The sequence below is a fragment of the Drosophila serrata genome, unplaced genomic scaffold, assembly GCF_035046125.1.
Source record: "Drosophila serrata isolate PLE 108 unplaced genomic scaffold, ASM3504612v1 contig_229, whole genome shotgun sequence".
Lineage (NCBI taxonomy): Eukaryota > Metazoa > Arthropoda > Insecta > Diptera > Drosophilidae > Drosophila > Drosophila serrata.
This window is the reverse complement of record NW_028257127.1, coordinates 346,958-367,642: the sequence shown is the minus strand read 5'-3', so window position 1 is coordinate 367,642 and position 20,685 is coordinate 346,958. Positions and strand designations below refer to the sequence as shown.

At 44.7% G+C, this 20,685-nt stretch overlaps 3 protein-coding genes across 4 annotated transcripts in view; 2 read left to right on the top strand and 1 right to left on the bottom strand.

Moving 5' to 3' along the window:
* LOC147644103 (uncharacterized) overlaps nt 1-20,685 on the top strand; it is a 47,106-nt gene that overhangs the window by 4,999 nt on the left and 21,422 nt on the right. The window lies entirely within an intron of this gene.
* On the top strand, nt 3,765-6,050 carry LOC147644107 (uncharacterized). The gene is made up of 2 exons (XM_086830213.1): nt 3,765-5,131; nt 5,451-6,050. Exon 1 carries the CDS (start codon nt 3,765-3,767, stop codon nt 4,629-4,631), a length of 867 nt encoding a protein of 288 aa, XP_086686339.1. The 3' UTR covers nt 4,632-5,131; nt 5,451-6,050.
* LOC147644106 (uncharacterized) lies at nt 11,876-19,399 on the bottom strand. 2 transcript variants are annotated; one of them, XR_015271057.1, is made up of 2 exons: nt 13,361-19,399; nt 11,876-13,305 (listed from the first exon to the last, which is right to left on the bottom strand). XR_015271057.1 is itself a non-coding variant. In XM_086830182.1 (1 exon), exon 1 carries the CDS (start codon nt 19,304-19,306, stop codon nt 13,727-13,729), a length of 5,580 nt encoding a protein of 1,859 aa, XP_086686308.1. In that variant the 5' UTR covers nt 19,307-19,399; the 3' UTR covers nt 11,876-13,726. The 2 variants fall into 2 exon arrangements, 1 of the variants encoding a protein (XP_086686308.1); XM_086830182.1 differs by having other exon boundaries at nt 11,876-19,399.

The window sequence follows — 20,685 nt, the reverse complement described above, 5'->3', positions numbered from 1 at the left end:
TCCAATAGACTTTTGGATGGGGACCATTTGGTAGTCCTAGGATTCTTTAACATCCCTAAGGCTATTTGGTCCTCAAATAATTTTACTGTTACCCACTTAATTTCTACACAACATGATTTTATTGCTGGCTTTTTCAACATTCCGCTGTCTCAAATCAACCATGTACGAAATTCCTTCGAGCGCTGGCTTGATATTTGCTTTGTCTAAGATGCGGCGAGAGTTAGTTTAGCCAGAGTGGCACCTCTAACGCAACCCAATCCAATCCAATCATCTTCTTTCGATGTGACTCTCGACATTGAGTCTGGCTTACAGAATATGTCTGACCGTACAGTCAAAAAAGTCCGTTGTATCCGAAAATAATTTTATTTTAGAATTTAATTGGTCCGACCTTTACATGTGTACTGACATGGATGATGGCGTGGATATTTTTTATAATGCAATGAATTCATTTTTCATTGGATGTGTTTTGTTAATCTATCCGCCAATCTCGAATAAGCCTCCGTGGTTACTAAAGAGTTGAGCCGTTGAATTTAATATCACCGGTTCTCAATCTGCCCTTTTATCTTATTTATCAGCTTGGTCAAACTTTACCGTGCTGAACGCGCAGTGTTTGACTCATCGCAGGGTCCAGTTCTCTCAAGACCCAAACTAGTTTTATAATTTTGTTAATACTAAACGTAAGTATAACACAAATCCTTTTTCGCTTTCATTTGAAAATACTACCGTAAATAATCACCAGGAAATAGCTAATCTATTTTCGCAGTTTTTTTCAAACAACTTCAAACTCTTCGAATTTACATCAGACTCATTCCTACGACTTACCCAAATCAAACTTAATTTTCTGTCCTAGCTCAAACGAAAGCTATCTTATTTTAGATCTTCATCGTGTCAAGCCAGTTTATTCGCCAGGTCCCGACGAAATTCCTGGCTGTGTACTCAGCTATTGTGCCGACGCCCTGCGCTATCCCCTTCTGAAATTGTTTACCTTAACATCCCACTTTCCCCTTATTTCGAAAGAATCGTTTATAGTTCCTCTGCACAAAAAAGGTAGCAATTGGATGCCAGCAATAATAGGAATCTCTAAGGTGTCGGCTAACCCAAAACTTTTCGGAAACATAATTACTCCTCACTTGCAGCTCCTTTGACGATCCGTTATTTCTTCATGTCAACATGGTTTTAGCCTTACGCTATTTGTTCACGTCAGAAGGCCCTTCGCGGCGGCCGCGGCGACGCCTCTGTCCACCGAGCCTCCAAAGCTTTGGCCGCTCTTGCACTCCCGCAAGTCGGCTCTTCGCGCACTGCTCATCGGGCTAGTCTAAGCGCTCCCGCGCCCACTCTTCGATGTTCGCGAACGCCCGCTCCCGAGTTCCCGAGCTTCGCTCGCTGCTAAGCGAGCTGAGGGACGGCTAGTTCGCGCTCCACTTCTCGGGCCCGCTCTCGCACTGTTAAGCGTAGCTTATCGGTCGGGAGCGCAGTCCTTACATTTAAGCTATTTAGTACCATGTATGCAGCGCAATAAAGCTGACCAGTTGAATTGCCCACGACGCCCCCGCCTTTACTTTTCAACTTCGCTTCGACGTGGGAATTTTCACTGGGCTACATTTTCCAATACAGGATCTTCAGCGGCAGGATCGCCCCCCTACAAACATTGGTCCTTCGAGCCGGATACGGATATCCTTCCGTTCTTTCACCAGCAGTTCCCGGTGATTTTTCCGCTGAGATAAGTATATGCTTAATTCCGTCTTGTTCTCGCTGCCGGTCTTAGACAGTGGGCCGAACATTTAATTTCGGTCGCACCGCTGCAAAATTTATTGTTTTGTTCGTGTCAACCCCCGTCCGAGTTTTCCTGACACCACGGCAGTGAGAAATTCCACTTTCTATTCGCCTCCGAACTTCGAAATTTTCCATCCGTGTCCGTTTTGTGTGCGCCGCCATCCTCCTCGCCGTCTCTTCGATTCCCCGTTGTTCATCCACTTGCCAACGGTCGACGCCTATGTGCAGCCACATACACACACACGAATTCTAAACTTTTGCTAATATTTCCGTACAAAAAAAGTTCTCCGTGAACAGTGAAATTGTGTTACAAAAAGAAAGGCATAATTAATATTGGCCAGCCGGTGTGTGCTTGTTGCGGGAATTCCCCCTGCTCGCCGAACAGTCCGCCGCTTCCACGATTTTTCGCTAATTTTTGTGCTGTATCCATACACAATTTTTCTGTTCGCACAATTCAATACAGTCCACTTCTCGACGCTCCACTGTGCCAATACAAAACCTAAAGTTTTTCAAGAAACAAATTTCGTCAGCCAAGGATTTAAAATAATCCGAATTTTATAAATCCTATTTTTTATTTATATCAATTTACGATACATATATTGGGCAAGCTTCGCGCTATTCTGCGCTGAGCATCGATCTCCACAATTATCTACATACATATATATTGGGCAAGATTCGCGCTATTCTGCGCTGAGCATCCAAGTTATTACATACATATATACATACGCCAGCATAAAGGCATACCAAGTAATTATTTGTCATTTTTTTTGTCTCCTCTTTGTGCCTAGAGCGTGTACAAGCACCTGCACTCATACATTCCACAGCCGCACACTGCCTACGAGACAAAATCCGCCATCTACAACTTTCGTGATCCAAGGATTTAACATTATCCGAAGTTTATAAATCCTATTTTTATTTATATACATTTTTACATACATGCATGTATATTGGGCAACCGTCGCGCTATTCTGCGCTGAGCGATCCAAGCTATTACATACATATATAAACACGCCCGCATAAGGGCAAGTAATTATTTGTAATTTTTTTTTGTCTCCTCTTTGTGCCTAGAGCGTGTACAAGCACCTGCACTTATACATTCCAAAGCCGAACAGTGCCGACGAGACAAAATCCGCCACCCTCAATTTTAAGGAAATTTCGTGAACCAAGAATTTAAAATTATCCTAATTTTATTTATCCTATTTTCATTTAGATGAAAGAAATACAAATTTACACACATACCTCCATACAGGCAAGCTTCGCGCTATTCTGCGCTGAGCATCGATTTCCACAATCTACATACATACATATATTGGGCAAGCTTCGCACTATTCTGAGCTGAGCAGCAAAACCCAAACACAAACTAGTGTTTTTGATTGTCTTCCATTTAGCCGCCGACACGACCGTGTTGTTGTTGCCCTGTAGTTCTTTGGGTCCCTCACTCATCACTGCTTTGCCGACGGCTTATCCCAGTGAGCTCTTCTCCGCGACCAAAAACAGATGTTTGTTTTTTAAATTCTGCCTTTCCAGCGTTTAAATAATTAAACATCTGCGGCTCATAGTTAAACATTCATTTATAGACCCAGAATTTGAATTTAATTAATTAATTTAAGTTAATTAATTTTTAATTTAATCTTGTCAACTGAGCCTGGTTCTTTTGAGTTCCGCACTGCTTTGCCGACGGCATGACCCATTGAGTTTTCTCCCAACAAAAGCCATGGGTTTATTTCGACCATTTCGGATCCGTGATAAATAAATTTGGCAACAATTACTTCCGACCAATACGTTCCTAAATCCGTATTTAATTTATTACGGGATCCATCCACATTTCGTGACCAATTCCAAAATACAAAATAATTGTAATTTCAAATTAAAATAAAAATTTTTCCTGTATTTTAATTACGGCCGATTCCGTCAATCCGTTTGGGAATATCCCAGTCCGCATCTCCGCGACCCTCCCCGATTAACTTAAAATCCACTGCTCGACCACAAAAATGGCTCAAATCGCCATCGACATTGCGTTGAGGAAGTTTATTGCCACGACAGACCGTGTGAGTCAATTCGAGGCAAAGATCCAACCTCTAGACGCCCCAGAAACCACCCAGCCCTCTCCTTCCACGTGTAAAGTGCGTCGCGATCAGATTCGAGCATTGTGGGAAAAAGTCGAAAGGGATTACGATATTTGTTCTGAACTTATATCGGCATCCGGTGAGAGTAACACCATCGGGCTAACGCTCCAGTCCAGATATGAGCATTGTTTCTCGGTCTACGAAAGATGTAGTGCCGACCTCCAAGAGCTGATGGAAAAGGGCGCTTCTCAGTCCGTGCCGATTTCCCCAAACTCGTCCGTCCCGGAGTCCGCTGGTTGTCGCCTGCCACCGGTGGACACCGAAACTTTCGCTGGTGACTGTCTTCGGTGGCCCACATTCAGAGACCTTTTTACGGCGGTTTATATTCACAACTCGCGTCTCACCCCGGTGGAGAAATTGTTCCACCTACTATCCAAGACAACTGGCGAAGCTCACGCCATTGTTTCCAAAGCCCCGCTCACCAATGAGGGGTTCGTCGCAGCTTGGCAAAGCCTCACCGACCGCTTCGAGAACCGGCGGTTGTTGGTCAATAGCCAGTTGAAAATCCTTTTCAACATCCAGGCTATCCCCCAAGAGTCCGGCAGCGCGCTAAGGGAGCTGCAAGGCACTATCCAGAGTTGTCTAGCGGCATTAGAGATGACCGCCATTCAAGTCGAAGCCTGGGACTGCCTCCTGGTGTACATGGTTTCCTCGAAGCTCCCCAAGCTCATGCCCTCCAAGTGGGAGCAATCTATCCACATAAGGACAAAATTCCAACTTGGAACGAGCTAGCCGCGTTTCTGACCGAACGCCATCGTACGCTGGAGGCCATCGACGATGTTACGCCTACCAGCTCACGGCATTTTCCGCCAAAGTTGGCGACTCCGAGGGCCCCAGCGCCCCGGCTACATTCTTCCGACTGCAGGGTGACTCCGATACCCAGAAGGTGTGACCTGTGTTCCACCCCCTGCGAAGATGTCCCCGATTCCTCAAAATGACCGTAGTCGAGCGATCAAATGTCGTCCGAAGAAAGCAACTCTGCTTGAATTGTTTGGCACGAGGCCATCAGCAGCGGGATTGCCCCAGTGTCAACTCCTGCCTTACATGCCGCAAACGGCATCACACCCTGCTGCATCCCAGAAACTGTTCCTCCAGTGTTCAGATTGCTCCTGAACCTTCCAGCCCAGTAACCGCACCGATCCAAAGGATATCCGCGTTCTCCACACGAATCACTTCTCCCAACGCCTTAAATTACTGGGTACCCTACGACATCAAGAGCAGACGTTCCCGAGGTAATTTATCCTACCCATGCCGAGTCTGCAGCGGAGTCCATCCCCTTCGAAAATGCCACAAGTTCCTCAGGCTTAGTGCTGAGAAGAGGCTCAGCGCGGTGTCCACCAACCGCTACTGTTCGAACTGTTTGGCCCACGAACATTCCCAAGGCAAGTGCCGCAGTGGTGACCGATGCAAGACGTGCAATCAACATCACCACACGCTCCTGCATATGCCTGGAAGTCCAGTTCCCGCACCCCGATCGCAGCATCGGATGACTCCGTGCTCCCAATTCGCGTTATATACTGACCAATCTTCTAAATGATATATTTTTTCCAGTCCGCTTCGAGAAGATGCCACCGCTTTGCACCACGCGAACGCTCTGATCAGAGGTCCAATCCAACCGATTCCGAGGTTGCCACCGAACTTCATCCGCTACCGACGTCGACGTCTCCTCTAGGATCCTGCGCCTCTCCCCGCCCTCCTCAGCCACTCCACGGCCTCCGTCCACCGCTCCACTCCGGTGCGCATAGGCAATTTCCGCCGCTAGCCAGGACACCCTGCAGAATGCGGCAGTGGGGGGAGAATGTTCACGTCAGAAGGCCCTTCGCGGCGGCCGCGGCACCGCCTCTGTCCACCGAGCCTCCAAAGCTTTGTCCGCTCTTGCACTCCCGCAAGTCGGCTCTTCGCGCACTGCTTATCGGGCTAGTCTAAGCGCTCCCGCGCCCACTCTTCGATGTTCGCGAACGTCCGCTCCCGAGTTCCCGAGCTTCGCTCGCTGCTAAGCGAGCTGAGGGACGGCTAGTTCGCGCTCCACTTCTCGGGCCCGCCCTCGCACTGTTAAGTGTAGCTTATCGGTCGGGAGCGCAGCCTTTACATTTAAGCTATTTAGTACCATGTATGCAGCGCAATAAAGCTGACCAGTTGAATTGCCCACGACGCCCCCGCCTTTACTTTTCAACTTCGCTTCGACGTGGGAATTTTCACTGGGCTACATTTTCAAATACAGGATCTTTAGCGGCAGGATCGCCCCCCTACAAACACTATTAAATGAAGTTCCAAGGTGAAAAAACCGTCATTTAAGAGCAGCATTTAGGCGGATCCCAAAAACCCGCAACGGATACTTAGGAACAGCCTCCCTCGGCACATCCCTCGACGTCAGCATTAATTCCAAGAATGCTTAGATCGAGTGCTAAGAAAGATTCTGTGCCCGAATGTGCCGTGGGAGTGCCCGAAACGCCGGTTATTTCCCTTGGAGATCTCCAATTTTTACCCATCAGAGTTGCGTTAATACTCCATCCCAGAGCATCAGACCCGGACTACCGGCCGATAACGGCATGGCAGATAATCAGTCTTCCTTGCCAAAAACGAGCTCACCCTTGCCTTTATCCAATGCAAAACAAGAGCCCACAAAATTAAAATAAAGGTGGAAAAATTCAAATCAAATTTATATCTTTGAAAATAAATTTCCATAACTAACTCTTTGAAACAATTTTCTATACCAAATTCTGGCCACATTACGTTGTTGTCAATAAGTTCGAAACTAAGAAAAAATTTCCCAGGCCCGTTCAAATCTGCGCTGTACGTCTTTAAAAAACTAACTAACGTCTTTAAATAACTAACTACAAAATTCATAAGAGCGCTTGCTTGATCTTTTTATACCCTTACAGGGGTATTTCAGTCAGAAGTTTGCAACGCAGTGAAGGAGGCACCTCCGACTATATAAAGTATATATATCCTTGATCGAGATCAACATCCGAGTCGATCTAGCCATATCCGTCTGTCTGTTTCTAAGCAAACTAGTCTCTCAGTTTTGAAGATATCCGAATGAATTTTTGTATTGTATTGTATGTCGGAACGGGCCGGATCGGACAACTATATCATATAGCTGCCATAGCAAAGATCGGAAAATTTTTATAAAAAAAATTATAACATTTTCAGTTTTCAACAGAATGTGATCAAATTTGAGATATAGACATTTTATATTACTTTAAATTTTTGTGTAAAATTTTATGTATGTATTTTATATGCCATATAGCTCCTATAGGAACGATCGAGAAATTAATAAAATTAAAAATTATAACTTTTTCAGTTTTCAATTAAATTAATACCATTAAAAATTATAAAAACTTAAGATGTTGCCCTTTTATAATATTTGAGTTTTGTGTAAAACGATCGAGAAATGAATACAATTAAAATTAAAACTTATCTATACATATATATAAAGAGGAAAGGTTTGATTTTTTGTTTGTTTGTATGAATTGAATAGGCTCCGAAAGTTGGCAGCTTGGCAGATTTGAAAATTTCTTTCACTGTTGGAAAGCTACATCATTCCTGAGTGACATAGGCTATATTTCATTTAAAAAAAAATAGGCATCCTTACTATAATTACGATAACGTAATCCAAGGTGTTAAAAAAAAAAAATAAAAAAACTACCTTACATCTACCGCCCTCTACAGGCAGCCAGCTGAATCAAAGCATTTCCTGTCAAACATTCAAAACATATTGAAATAAGGAATTGGAGATAAAAATTTTATTTTTTTGTTCAGGTTCAGTAAGAAACGAAGTCATGCCACCCAAGAAGTCGAGTTTGGGTCGTCGTACTTACAATACGGAAGCAAAAAGACGTAAGATTACGAATATGACTGACGAAGAACGGGCCTCCATCCGAGAGACTGAGCGGCTGAGAGTAATGCAGATGCACACCGAAGAATCAGCAGAAAGACGAGCAGATAGGCTTGAGAGAAAACGATTGAGAGTTAGGCAGTCGCGTTCTGCAGCAATCGATTTGATTCACTCTCAAAATAATGAACGCGACAGGGCAAGGGTAGCTGAAGCGCGTTTACAGCTTGCAGAAGATCAAAACCTGCAATACAATCGTCTTGCATTCAGATATAATCCAACTATTGATTACAGCTCGAATCGAATGTCGTTATTGGCCGGATACATCAGGTCTGCATATACTGTCAGGCCTCTTCGATTGAATCAGACGAAACTTCGGTCCGAGGAATATATCCATTTGCGGGATGCTGTGATGAATGACCGTAATACAACCAACGTTGGAAAGCTCACGATTTTGCCATACTCATACATAGGTAGTCCACGCCACATGCATGAATATGCTCAAAATGCCATGGCATATGTTCGTTGATACGGCCGTCCAGACTTATTTATCACCTTCACATGCAACCCAGCTTGGAACGAGATAGTGCAGCTGTTATTTCCTGGACAATCGTCTAGGATAGGCATGATATCACAGCCCGTGTTTTCAGACAACAGCTCAAGTCACTGATGGATTTCATTGTGAAACATGGAGTTTTTGCATCTGTGCGGTGCTGGATGTATTCAGTAGAATGGCACAAGAGAGGATTGCCGCATGCGCACATACTGATTTGGCTGTATGATAAAATTACTCCAGACGAAATTGACATTGTGATATGCGCTGAGATTCCACGGGCAGAGGTTGATACAGATTTGCATGCAGTTGTCATCAAGAACATGATCCATGGTCCATGAGGTACCCTCAACCCAAGTTCATCATGCATGGTAGACGGAACGTGATCCAAGCGATATCCTCGAGCCACTGTCAACTGAAGATGGCGGGACTTCGGCAACTTTAAAAATGAGAATTGGTGATATTGAGGTAGACAATCGTTTGGTGGTTCCATACTCACCCCTATTGTCAAAATCATACAAAGCGCACATCAACGTAGAATATTGCGATTCCGTGAAATCGATTAAATATAACCGCAAGTACGTGAATAAAGGCAGCGATATGGCAGTTTTTGGTGTTCAGGCAGAAAATGGTGACAGCAATGCAGTACGAGTTGTCGATGAAATCTCTCAATACCAGGCTGGAAGATACATAAGCAGCAACGAGGCTGCATGGAGAATTTTTTTGTTCCCAATTCATGAACGCTATCCAGCTGTAGTTCACTTGGCAGTCAATTTGGAGAATGGTCAACGTGTCTATTTCACAGAACTAAATGTGCAAGAAAGAGTCCTGAATCCGCCTACGACAACTCTGACTGCCTTCTTCACCTTATGCCAGGAAGATGCTTTTGCCAGAACCTTGATGTATTCAGAAGAGCCCTTTTAACCACAATATGCCACAGAGAAACGTGGCAGGGTACAGCTAGTAATAATTATAAATGTATAGGTGAATGAAATGAAAGCAGCAACATATATGTATATAATTTATATTGTATTGATTCCGAAGTTCTTTCTGCAAGGGTATATAAGTTAGAAGTTAGCTTCTTTTTTTGTTTTTATTTATTTTTATAAGTAATACAAAAAATATATATACTAACTGCTTTATTCCAATATTTTTTTTTTAAACTTTACGAATTTATGACACAATAATGATATTAAAAAAAAATACCAAAATATAGAGTTCATAATAAATATTGGTTTAAATCGTTTCCACACCACCATAGAAGAGACTTTCTTGCGCGTCTTATTTATTGTGGCATCCCCAATAGGCCTAGTCCACATTCATTATATAATCATTATCAAAATCGTTGCTGATTATTACTTATGACATACAATTCTGAGCTTTGCTTATTCCTTCTTCCTATCAGCTATCACAGTCCATTTGCAATGCTTAAAAAGTAAAACTTTTACAAGTTTATTTAAAAGATCTGTCTTATGCACATAACATTCATTATTTTTATCAACCCTTAATGAGTAATCAATACTTTCATTTGTGCACTTATTGTATTTTTATATTTAGTTGTTTGTTAATTTTAAAAATATTTTCAAAAACCTTGATGTGGATTTTACAGAAATTAAAAAATATATCAGATGATGCTTTTAATTTTTCAAAGTCCCAGTCGCTCGAGTAGTCTTTTCATGTATAAAAAGCTCAGATGGTGCTCTTTTGTTGCTCTTTTTCTTTTTCTTTAATAAATAACGATCTGCAAATATTACAACTAGAAGCCTTTGCAATATATCCACAAAAATATCTACTCAAGGTTAATTCAATGCGTACATTATTACTCAAAAAATTATCCATATTTTTGTCAAATTACCTCTCATTGTCTTGGACAATTTGAATATGATACATAGTTTTTAATTGTATTCATGTCATGTCTTGTTTCCTATGACAGCTATATGATATAGTTGACCGATATTCATAAAATTTTACACAAAATTAGAGATTACTTTAGGACGGCTATATCTCAAAATTTAAGGGGGTAGACCACCCTGACATTTTTTAAAAATCGTTATCGACATCGGTCATAAATATATCTCATTATTTGTGGATTCTACAGCCATTAGAAGTGAGCGCTGCCGGTAAACTTTATAGTACTTTCTTTATCTTCTCAAAACTACATTTTTGGAAACTGCTGGACCGATTCTCTCCAAATTTTTTACACAGCTTCTCTATAACCTTCTCTGTGGCATGAAGTAGGGTTTTTCGATATTTTTTTACAGAAGTTATAATTTTTTAAAAAAAATTTTAAAAGTGCTCCCATTTGCCCAAAAAACTTTTTTTCCAATAACGGCTACGTCATGCTATAGCCATACTTATATAGTTTATAAAAAAATTTTCTTTTTGAAAATCAGATGACAAATGTGGTGTGCAGCATGTACACCATACGACCATTTCCTAAAAAAAATCCTTTTTAACTGGCTATATCTCCGCCATTCGTAAATATTTTTTTTTCTTTCAATAAGTATTTTTTAGTTTAACATATGTACTTTGATGTACTAATAAATAAAAAGGTGTATTCTTAACAACTTTGTAAAAATGAATTTTTTTTAAAACCCTCCAATTTTCATGCGCTCAGGGTGGTATACTCCCTTATTTTGTTCTAAAAATTTTTCGATCGTTCCTATTACAGATATATGATAAAGTTCTGTGTTCTCTCAACACGGTGCTCATTCTGTTTGACTTTTAAACATATTGTCGACAAAGCCTGAAACAACCCAAAAAAATTAGGTTCTTTATATTTTGGTCTTTATTATAAAAATATTGTAGCTTTTTGTTTAGCACCATCACCAAATGTCTTAACCCGTAATTTTAGAACTCTTAAGTAGTTCGAAAAAATAGCAAAGAGATTGACAATTGCCGGATAATTATTTATAGTCTTATTTCAACAAAAACCTGAATGTAAAATAGGTTTACGCTTAGCGTTGACAGAATTATAAAACTCTTTCGGGTTCTGCGAAATATGTAACCTGCAGGTCATCAAATAGTTTCTGTAGGTGATGTTTGACCTAGCCATTCAATAGCTAGATGAGACAGATTGAAAATTATGCGTTTAAATTTAGTAAATATATAGTCTATTCTATAATTTAAGGTAAGCAAATTCTTTATTAAACCAGGAAGACTTATTCGAAATACAGGGGTGGTCAGATAATCCGATAATCGATATTTATTTATTTATTTACATGCGATGCTTTGCGGATTTATCTACAACATATTTCAATTGGTTTAATCTAAGCGACGCGATAATTTTTATCTTTAGTATAGCAAGTCTAAAATTAACTTAAACAAGAAAGGAAGCTAACTTCAGCACGCCGAAGTTTATATACCCTTGCAGATAGAACTTCTATCACTAGGAATCCACACAATATAAATTATATATATTTGTGTTAAAAAACAATGAAGTAATACCTGCTTTCATTTCATTTACCTATACATATTATATTTGCAGTTTTACATTCACAGATTTGCATTTTTCCTCTACATCAAACTATCGTTTGTATGGCACCCAAATGATATAGTCGTCCGATTTTCAAGAAATTTGACACAAAATTTAAGACTGATATATCTCAAATTTAATGATAATCTGGTAAAAACTGAAGAAGTTATAATCTTTAATTTTATTAATTTCTTTTATTTCTTATAAAATGGCTATGTATAAAATTTGATGAAAATCTGCTGAAAATTGATAATGTTATACTTTTTAGTTGAATTAATTTCTCGATCGTTCCTATGGGAGCTATATGATATAGTCGTCCGATCCGGCCCGTTCCGACATATATACGAGTGAGAGTATATAGAAAACTAACTGCAAAGTTTAATTCAGAAAGCTTTAAAACTGAGAGACTAGTTTGCGTAGAAACGGACAGACGGACATAGCCATTTTATATTAGTCTCAAATTTTGTGTCAAATTTCATGGAAATCGGACGACTATATCACATAGGTGCCATACAAACGATCGTTTGATGTAGAGGAAAAATGCAAATCTATGAATGTAAACCTGCAAATATAATATATATAGTAGAATGAAATGAAACCAGGTATTACTTCATTGTTTTTAACACAAATACATATAATTTATATTGTCTGGATTCCTAGTCATCGAAGTTCTATCTGCAAGGGTTTATAAACTTCGGCGTACCGAAGTTAGCTTCCTTTCTTGTTAATAGTGATTTCAGGTTAAAATTGCTAAATTGAATATCTAGTGTCTAAATAATTTAACAAAAGAGATGGAAAAACTGCGCGAATGCAATGCCTAGTAACTTGTCAACAAGCCGATCCAGCTGTTTTCGTACATGCTTATAAAGATAGGCCACTCTTCTGTGTTACATTTGAATGTCGCGAGATCCGCAGGTAATATATTGTATGTATGACTTTCTGTTAATTGAGATGCAGTTGGTTCAAATAGAAGTTTGGCTTCTCCTGTATCCCCTGCTGCTAGGCAATTATTGCGTATTTCTGCTCGATGTATTTCTTTTCAGCCACTCAGCGAGTGGCTCTTCTACATAGCACCGTTAAGTTTTTTGATTTTGAAGTGAAATTGAATTCGATTTTCAATATGGCATCATCATCATCATTTTCCAATTCGTTGGGGTGTGCTACAGATCGCTTCAAAGTTGAACGATTCAGATAGAGATATTTGCACAAGTCGCATGTCCATTGTAACTGGGCAATAGAGTTATCGACTCCAGGGCAGGCAAAGTTTTGAACGCTGTTTGATAGGCGGCTCTTATTGCATGACTTTTTTAATATTAAGTCTTTCTTCGTCGTCATATACAAATTTATTCGTTTTTGAGTTGTCTGCTTACTAAAAGCGTCCTCGGCATAATTTATTTCAAACATTTTTAAAGAAATGTTGAGGCTCGAACGATAGTTTAAAAAAAATTTGTATCAGTCACTGACGCCGATCCAAATCCCGGGAGTTGCGTATCCAACACTCCGACTTGAAGTGTGGTAGTGAGCTTATGAGTCGTGTTTTATTCTGTTGAGGAAGTACAAGCTTAGAATTTAACCTCAACCTATTCCCCTTTACATACCGCAGTATCTCCTCCCTTCTCTGCTGGGATCGCCGATCGGAATAACCGTGGCGCCGAACTTAACATAGCTTTTCGGCCATTAACAGTGTGGCCAATTACAAACATAGTTCAAATACCGAGTACATACTTAACGAAGGTTCGCCTTAGTGGCGCGTAATTCAAACTTGACTGATTATCGATATTCTAGCGGGTTAGCTTATCCGTTCCGCGACATCCCCGCCCCCGTGAAGCAGCCGCATTCACCACATCCAGAACAGCTAGCTTCGAAGCGGGACGAATCATCCTGGCTCGATCGTCAGTCCGTACCGCCGCTCGCCTGGGCACTCCATCTACTCCAGTGAACACCTCCTCCACGATTCCTCGTTTTCACTCTCGACGTGGTATGGCCGGATCGCAGATAAACACTAAGTCTCCTCGGCGCAGGGACTCGACATGTGAGCACCATTTCTCCCTGCGCACAAGAGTAGGCAGGTACTCGTGCACCCATCGCTTCCAGAAGCGGTCTCTCATCATCCTGGCCAGTCGCCACTGCTTCTTCGTGGCGCACCTCTCTAACGGCTGTCCATTGTCTCCGGGTAGATCCGGCAGATTGGGTACTCCTCTCAGCAAGTTGTTGGGAGTCAGTGGAGCCTCTTGGTCCACAGTAACTGGCAGATGCGTTAGTGGGCGGGAATTTACTATGTTCTCCGCCTCGATCAACAAGTTCTCCAGAACATGTTCCATGGGAGCTAGCTCCCTCATCGTATGCGCCAGCACCTTCTTGACGCACTGGACCATCCTTTCCCAGGCGCCACCCTCAGCTGGGTTCGCTGGGCAGTTGAATATCCACTCAATTCCTTTGGACGACAGCTCGCCCTGGATCTTCTCTGGCTCGAAAACCTCGTTGAATCTCCTGGCCTCTCGATTGGCTCCAACGAAGTTTTTCCCATTATCGCTCCTCATCTTGACCACCGGTCCTCGCCGGCTCATGAAGTTCCTCATAGCGATGATACAGGAATCCGTAGATAAATCATGGGCCATCTCCAAATGGATGGCTCTCGTGGTTAGGCAGGTGAATAGTGCCACCCACCTCTTCTCGATGCGACGTCCAATCGTCACATGCAACGGTCCAAAATAATCCAAGCCCGTGTGCTTGAATGGCCATCCGTTGGCTTCCAGTCGGTCCTCAGGCAAAGGACCCATTATTGGCTGCATCGGCTGTGCCCTCCGCAGCTTGCAGATCTGGCAGTCAGCCACCACCTTCCGTAGCAGCCTCCGTAAGTTCGTTATCCAGAACTTCTTCCGTATCTCGCCTATGGTCGCATCGTGGTTCTGATGGCCCATCTTCTGGTGGTAGTGGTGTACTACCATCACCGTCAGCGTGTGTCTGTGGGACAGTATAATGGGGCGCCGGGCGCTGTATGGTACACAAGCGGCGGCGTCGATCCTTCCCCTTACACGCATGACTCCATCGTCGTCGAAATACGGGGACAGCCCTCGCAATTGGCTGCCTTCTTTCGAGATCCTTCCAGCTTTGTCCCTCTCTTCTCCGGAGAACGCTTCACTTTGCGTCTGCCGGATCAATATGCGCTCCGCGTTGGCGCATTCGTTTGCCGTGAGTCCATACTTCTCACGGTCGCTATACTGGCCGCGACATCGTCGGACAAATCTAAGGACCCAAGCCGTGGTCCTTACCAGCCGGTTGTAGTTTGAGAACCTCTGGAAAGATATAAAAAATCCGTTTGCAGTCACTAGCGCAAACTCACATGGCATCTCTTCCTCGTCGGTGGCTCTCGTGCAGCCACTACCATTAGAGGAGCTCTCTGGCCAATTCTCTTCTGGTTCCCGCAGGAACGTCGGCCCGCGTAGCCATCGTGACCCTTGACTGAGGTCCACTTGGCATCGCGGCCTGGTTGCGTCATCTGCCACGTTCTCGGCAGTTGGTACCCATCTCCATTGGGATACTTCCGTCGTCTCCAGGATTTCTGCCACCCGGTTTCCAACAAACTGCTTATACCGCCGGTGGGTGCTGCTTATCCAGTGCAGCACTGTCTTAGATTCCGTCCAGAGTACGTATCTGCTTATCTCTACACTGTGTTCCAGTTTCACAGTGTTCATCAGCCGTGTTCCCAACACGGCTGCCTGTAGTTCCAATCTCGGGACTGACATTGTCCTCATCGGAGCACATTTCGTTTTGGCACATACGAAATGCACCCGCACGTCGTCGTTTGCGTAGGTGGCCCGCCAATACGCCGTCGCAGCAAACGCCGACTGGCTGGAGTCCACGAAGACGTGTAGCTGGAGTGCTCGTACTCGTCCAGTACCAAAATAGTAGCGTGGACATCGGAACTCCTTCACATAGCTCATCTCTTGCCGCCAGCTCTCAAATGCCGTGGCTAGCTCGTCTGGCAATGGCTCATCCCATGTGACTCCTTTCCGCCAAATCTCTCGCATAAGTAGCTTGGCGGTTACCATGTAGCAGCTCAAGAACCCAATCGGATCAAACGTGGACATCACCAAGCTGAGGAACTCCCTCTTGGTAGGGACACGTTCCCCCGTCATCACGCTGCTGGGAACCCGATGGTACTTGACGCTGAATCTGAAGTCATCTGTAGCCGGGTGCCAATACATGCCCAATACCTTCTGCTCGGATTCGGTCCACTCGACGTTCTCGTTGGTGCCTAACGGATTTAAGGCTCTGACCAATCTTGCCGAGCTGGAAGAAAACCGACACAAATCAAAACCGGCACTTGCTATAGCTTCATCCTCGTCTGCGAAGCTATCTACGTAATCGTCCACGTAGTGGTACTCATTAATAGCCAGGACCGCCCGGGGATCAGTGTGCACGTGCCTTAAAGCATTTGCAGTCTTCACGTGCTGCGCTGAGCATGGCGAACAAGCTGCTCCAAACGTCATCACTGTCATCTCGTAGATCTCCGGGTCTTTGCGGTCATCTCCGTGCCTCCACAAGAATCTCTGGGCGCATCTATCTTGTGGCTGCATCAATACCTGGTGGAACATCTCCTTGATGTCCGCACAGACTCCCACGGCTCCTTCCCTAAAGTGGAAGAGGACAGCCGGGAGTGACTTGTAGTTCTGGGGGCCTTTCAGTAGTGCTGAATTCAGGGATACGCCGTTCATTTTGGCTGCTGCATCGAAAACTAGACGGATCTTCCCAGGCTTGTTTGGGTTTTCGACCCCGAAGTGCGGCAGGTACCACAACTTGTCACGGTTACCATAAGTGACCTCCTGCTGCTCTAGTCGTCGTGCGTATCCCTTCTTGACGTAGTCGTCCATGATCGCATTGTAGGCCTGCGCGAAGTTCGCATCGCGCTTCATTTTCCGTTCGATGTTGACGAGTCGCCGTAGTGCCATGTTGTAACTGTCTGGCAGTCTCGTCTCGTCATCCTTCCATAGCAGCCCAGTCTGGTATCGTTGACCTATCCGTTTAGTCGTCCTCTCCAAGATGCCCAGAGCCCGTTCATCGTCGCTGGCTGCGACCGGTGGCGCTGGCTTCACTCCGAAGTTCTCTATTTCGAAATAATCGCTGACCATCTTCTCCAGAGCGTCATCCTGGGTAACGGCTAGTAGGCACGATCCCTCCGTCAGTGGACTCGCTTGGCGTCTCACTGGTCCATATACTACCCATCCTAATTTGGTAGCTGCTGCGTATGGTCCTCCTGCGCCGAAGCTTCTGGTCTGCAGGGGAATTCCTAAGTGCGCGTGATCCAGTCCAATAAGGATCCTTGGCGCTGCATTGTTGTACGGCTTCACTGGTAGGCGTGCGCTCGTCCTTGCCGTCTTGACATCTTCCCGACGTAAACTCTGCATCGGAAGACTCAGGTTGCTTACTGCGTACACGTTCCTTAAACCGTGCCGCTTCGGTTTGCCCGCTCCACTGATCTGCAGGCTAACCCTTTTCGTAGGCTCTCTGGCGGACTTACCGCCAAACCACTGCACGTTTAGTTGTCGACTCTCACCCTTTAGGTGTAGGCTTCGGACGAGCTCGTCGTCTATGAGTGTCACAGACGATCCCTCGTCGAGCAGTGCGTACGTGTCCACCTGTTGCTTCTCCCCGTACAGCGTCACGGGCAGAACTCGGAATAGCAGGTGGCCTCCATCCGAATCGACACAACTAAGGTTTCGATGCGGCGTCTCCTGGCCGCTTTGATTCTCATTTTCCATGCGCCCAGCGCTTCTCAGGCTTGTTGCTTGGACCATGGAAATGTTACTCACTGTTGGATCCGCTGACTGCGGCATCCGCTTGCGTTGGCTGATGACCTCGTGTGGCTCCCGTCTGTGGGTGCTCCGTAGCTCCCTCCTGTGGCCACAGTCTGACTGCTGTGACCGTCTGGGGCTATCGGCTTCGTCATGCAGCAAGTAGTGATGCTTCCTCTGGCATCCGTAGACGTTGCACTTACGGCTCCTCTTGCAGAACCGTACCATGTGCCCGGTTTCAAGGCACGCGAAACAGATCCGCCGCTTCTTGGCGAACTCCAATCGCGTCCTGACAGGGGCGTTGTTGAATTCCTTGCAATCCTTGATTGCGTGTTGCCCTCCACACATGAGGCAACCTCTGGGGTGGTCATTATACCCCTTCTGTTCCATGTCTTCCTGATGCTCATCATGCATCGGAAGCTCCAGATTCGTGTTTGCATGTAACACCCTTCGCTTTGGGGTTTTACTGCTCACGTCCGTAATGGTGCATACCAGCTTAGCGAGCTCGTTTAGCCATTCACTTAGGTGCACTATCGTCGGGTATCGTTCCATAGCGACCGCGTATCTAGCCCAGTCCAACCTCTTACTTAGGGGCAACTTGGCGATCAGCTCCTCCATCAAGGTGGGATTTCCTATATGCTGGTCGCCGCTGTCGGTTGACTGCAGAAACGCTGCAAGATTGCTCGCCCTTGTGGCGAACGATACAATCCTGCCTATGTTGTGCTCCTGAATTGGCTGTAGCTCCCGCACGCTCTCCAGTTGGCTCCGGATCAATTGCTCCGGACGCCCATAGCGAAAGCGAAGCTGTTCCATTACGGCCTGTACGTTGTTAGGATGAATAAGCAGTGACTTGACTGCCGTCCTCGCTTCACCCTTCAATGCCTTCACTAGCCTTTGGTTATTTTCCAATGCTGTACACTGATACGCCGCCGTCGTCTCCAAGAACGCGCACTGGAATATTGGCCATTCCTCTGGCTGACCTTCGAACTCTGGAAGATCAGGCAATCTGCGTGGCGTCCATTCATTGGCCACACCCGCTGTTCCATAGGATCCGGGTGATGGCGTGGGTACAGTGAATCTGCGTTGTGGCTCCCGTGGTGCGTGAACATAACCTCGTTCTGGCTGCACCGTGGCTGTCACGCAACATGGCGGTGAGTAGCTTACAGTTGTACAGTCTGTCCGTGTGACTCGTTGCCCTATTGCCGCATTACCACTCAAATATGGCGGCAAACTTACACTCAATTGTGGCGGCAGATTTGCACTCAATTGTGCCGGCAACTGTTCATCATAAGATGGCGTCACTGACGCTAGTGGTCCCGTTGGCAGATTTTCACTCAATTGCTGCCTTACCATTGCGCTCAAACATGGCGCCTCTCCTAGCGGTGTATTCGCCGCACCGCTCACTCCGATTCCACTCGACCCGTTCCTAACGGGATTCCTGGCGGGCGCCGCAAGTCCTTCATTTGCCCTTGCCTGTTGGAGCTCCTTCTCTAGATTTGCGACCCTTTCCATATGTTTCGCAATCTGTGAAGTCGTGGGGTCCACATCCTGCTCCAGCGCTTCCGTCTGGGCAGGTCCAGTGGTGCGTTTTACCCCGATTCCTTCCTCTGGAGTCCGTGGCCGCTGTGGGCCACCGTCTGCATACGCCAAGCCGGCCGGTGTGCCGGATGCTGCAGATGTGGTCGTAGCTGCGGTAGCCTCAGGTTGATTAAGTCTGGGGCTCCGTCTGGGCGAATGTGTCGTCGGCATATCACGCGTTTAGCTCCGTACGTGTTTTCCAAATGCCGTTAGAGTTCCGACTCTAATGCGAATTGAGATGCGACTCAAAGAATGCGAATAAAAGAATGCGAATAAAAGAAATGACGCCGATCCAAATCCCGGGAGTTGCCATCTAACACCTTTGCTCCACCGAAACAAGAAATACCAGATCCTGTAGCGTATCCAACACTCCGACTTGAAGTGTGGTAGTGAGCTTATGAGTCGTGTTTTATTCTGTTGAGGAAGTACAAGCTTAGAATTTAACCTCAACCTATTCCCCTTTACATACCGCAGTATCTCCTCCCTTCTCTGCTGGGATCGCCGATCGGAATAACCGTGGCGCCGAACTTAACATAGCTTTTCGGCCATTAACAGTGTGGCCAATTATAAACATAGTTCAAATACCGAGTACATACTTAACGAAGGTTCGCCTTAGTGGCGCGTAATTCAAACTTGACTGATTATCGATATTCTAGCGGGTTAGCTTATCCGTTCCGCGACAGTCACTTTATTTTAAACGTGTAAACTCTACTGACTTTTATTTAATTGAAACTGCGCGTGATGGTTTAAAATTAATCAAATTTAATATTTGCACTTATTGTCCGTGGCGTCTCCTTTTCTAAAGTGACCGTCCATTGGCGTCTCTTAAAATCTAGCTTTCTTACATCGAGGACTTATCTATATACTTAACGATATCTCACTAAGGCGCGTAAATACGATGTTTACATTCGGGAAACCTGACATTTGATCGACCTCGATCATAAGCACAATCCTTTAGTCTTATTACACACTTGCAACCACGGTTTCAGCCTAAAAGCTTCAAGGATTCCTTTGTATGGGAGTTGCGTCAGCTGACAATTATCTATATTTGCTATTTCATAACGGTCGTTGGGAAATACCCGATTTATCTTATATGGGCCGCGATACTTAGGTGCAAACTTTTTACAATGCCCTGAAGTCACATCGACATTACGGATATCAACAAAATCGCCTACATCATGCAACGAAGGTGCCTTATGCCTTAATCTGTGTGCAGATCATTTCGAATTTGTGACTGACGTATTCTATTATTTGCCTCGTCCCTTACAGTATTCAAACATCGCGGTTTTGTCAAACTAAACTTATCTTCCAAATACTCCGTTAATTCATCCACTATTGGGCCACGCTGCTCGCATCCGAATAGTAGCACACTAGGGGTCTATCCGGTACTACACTGAACCGAGTTGTTTATAGCAAGTTCAACACGGTTAAGTAACTTATAGTTTTTCCAGCATCGGGGTTAGAAGACGGTTCACCCGTTCAACTTGCCCATTTGCCTGCGGGGCCGCCGTAGCCACTTTAATATGCTCGATATTCCTAGACTCAAGGAA

Bases quoted from the DNA above. Each gene is read 5' to 3' on its own strand.
- LOC147644107 (XM_086830213.1), top strand. From the start codon at position 3,765: ATGGCTCAAATCGCCATCGACATTGCGTTGAGGAAGTTTATTGCCACG.
- LOC147644106 (XM_086830182.1), bottom strand. From the start codon at position 19,306: ATGCCGACGACACATTCGCCCAGACGGAGCCCCAGACTTAATCAACCT.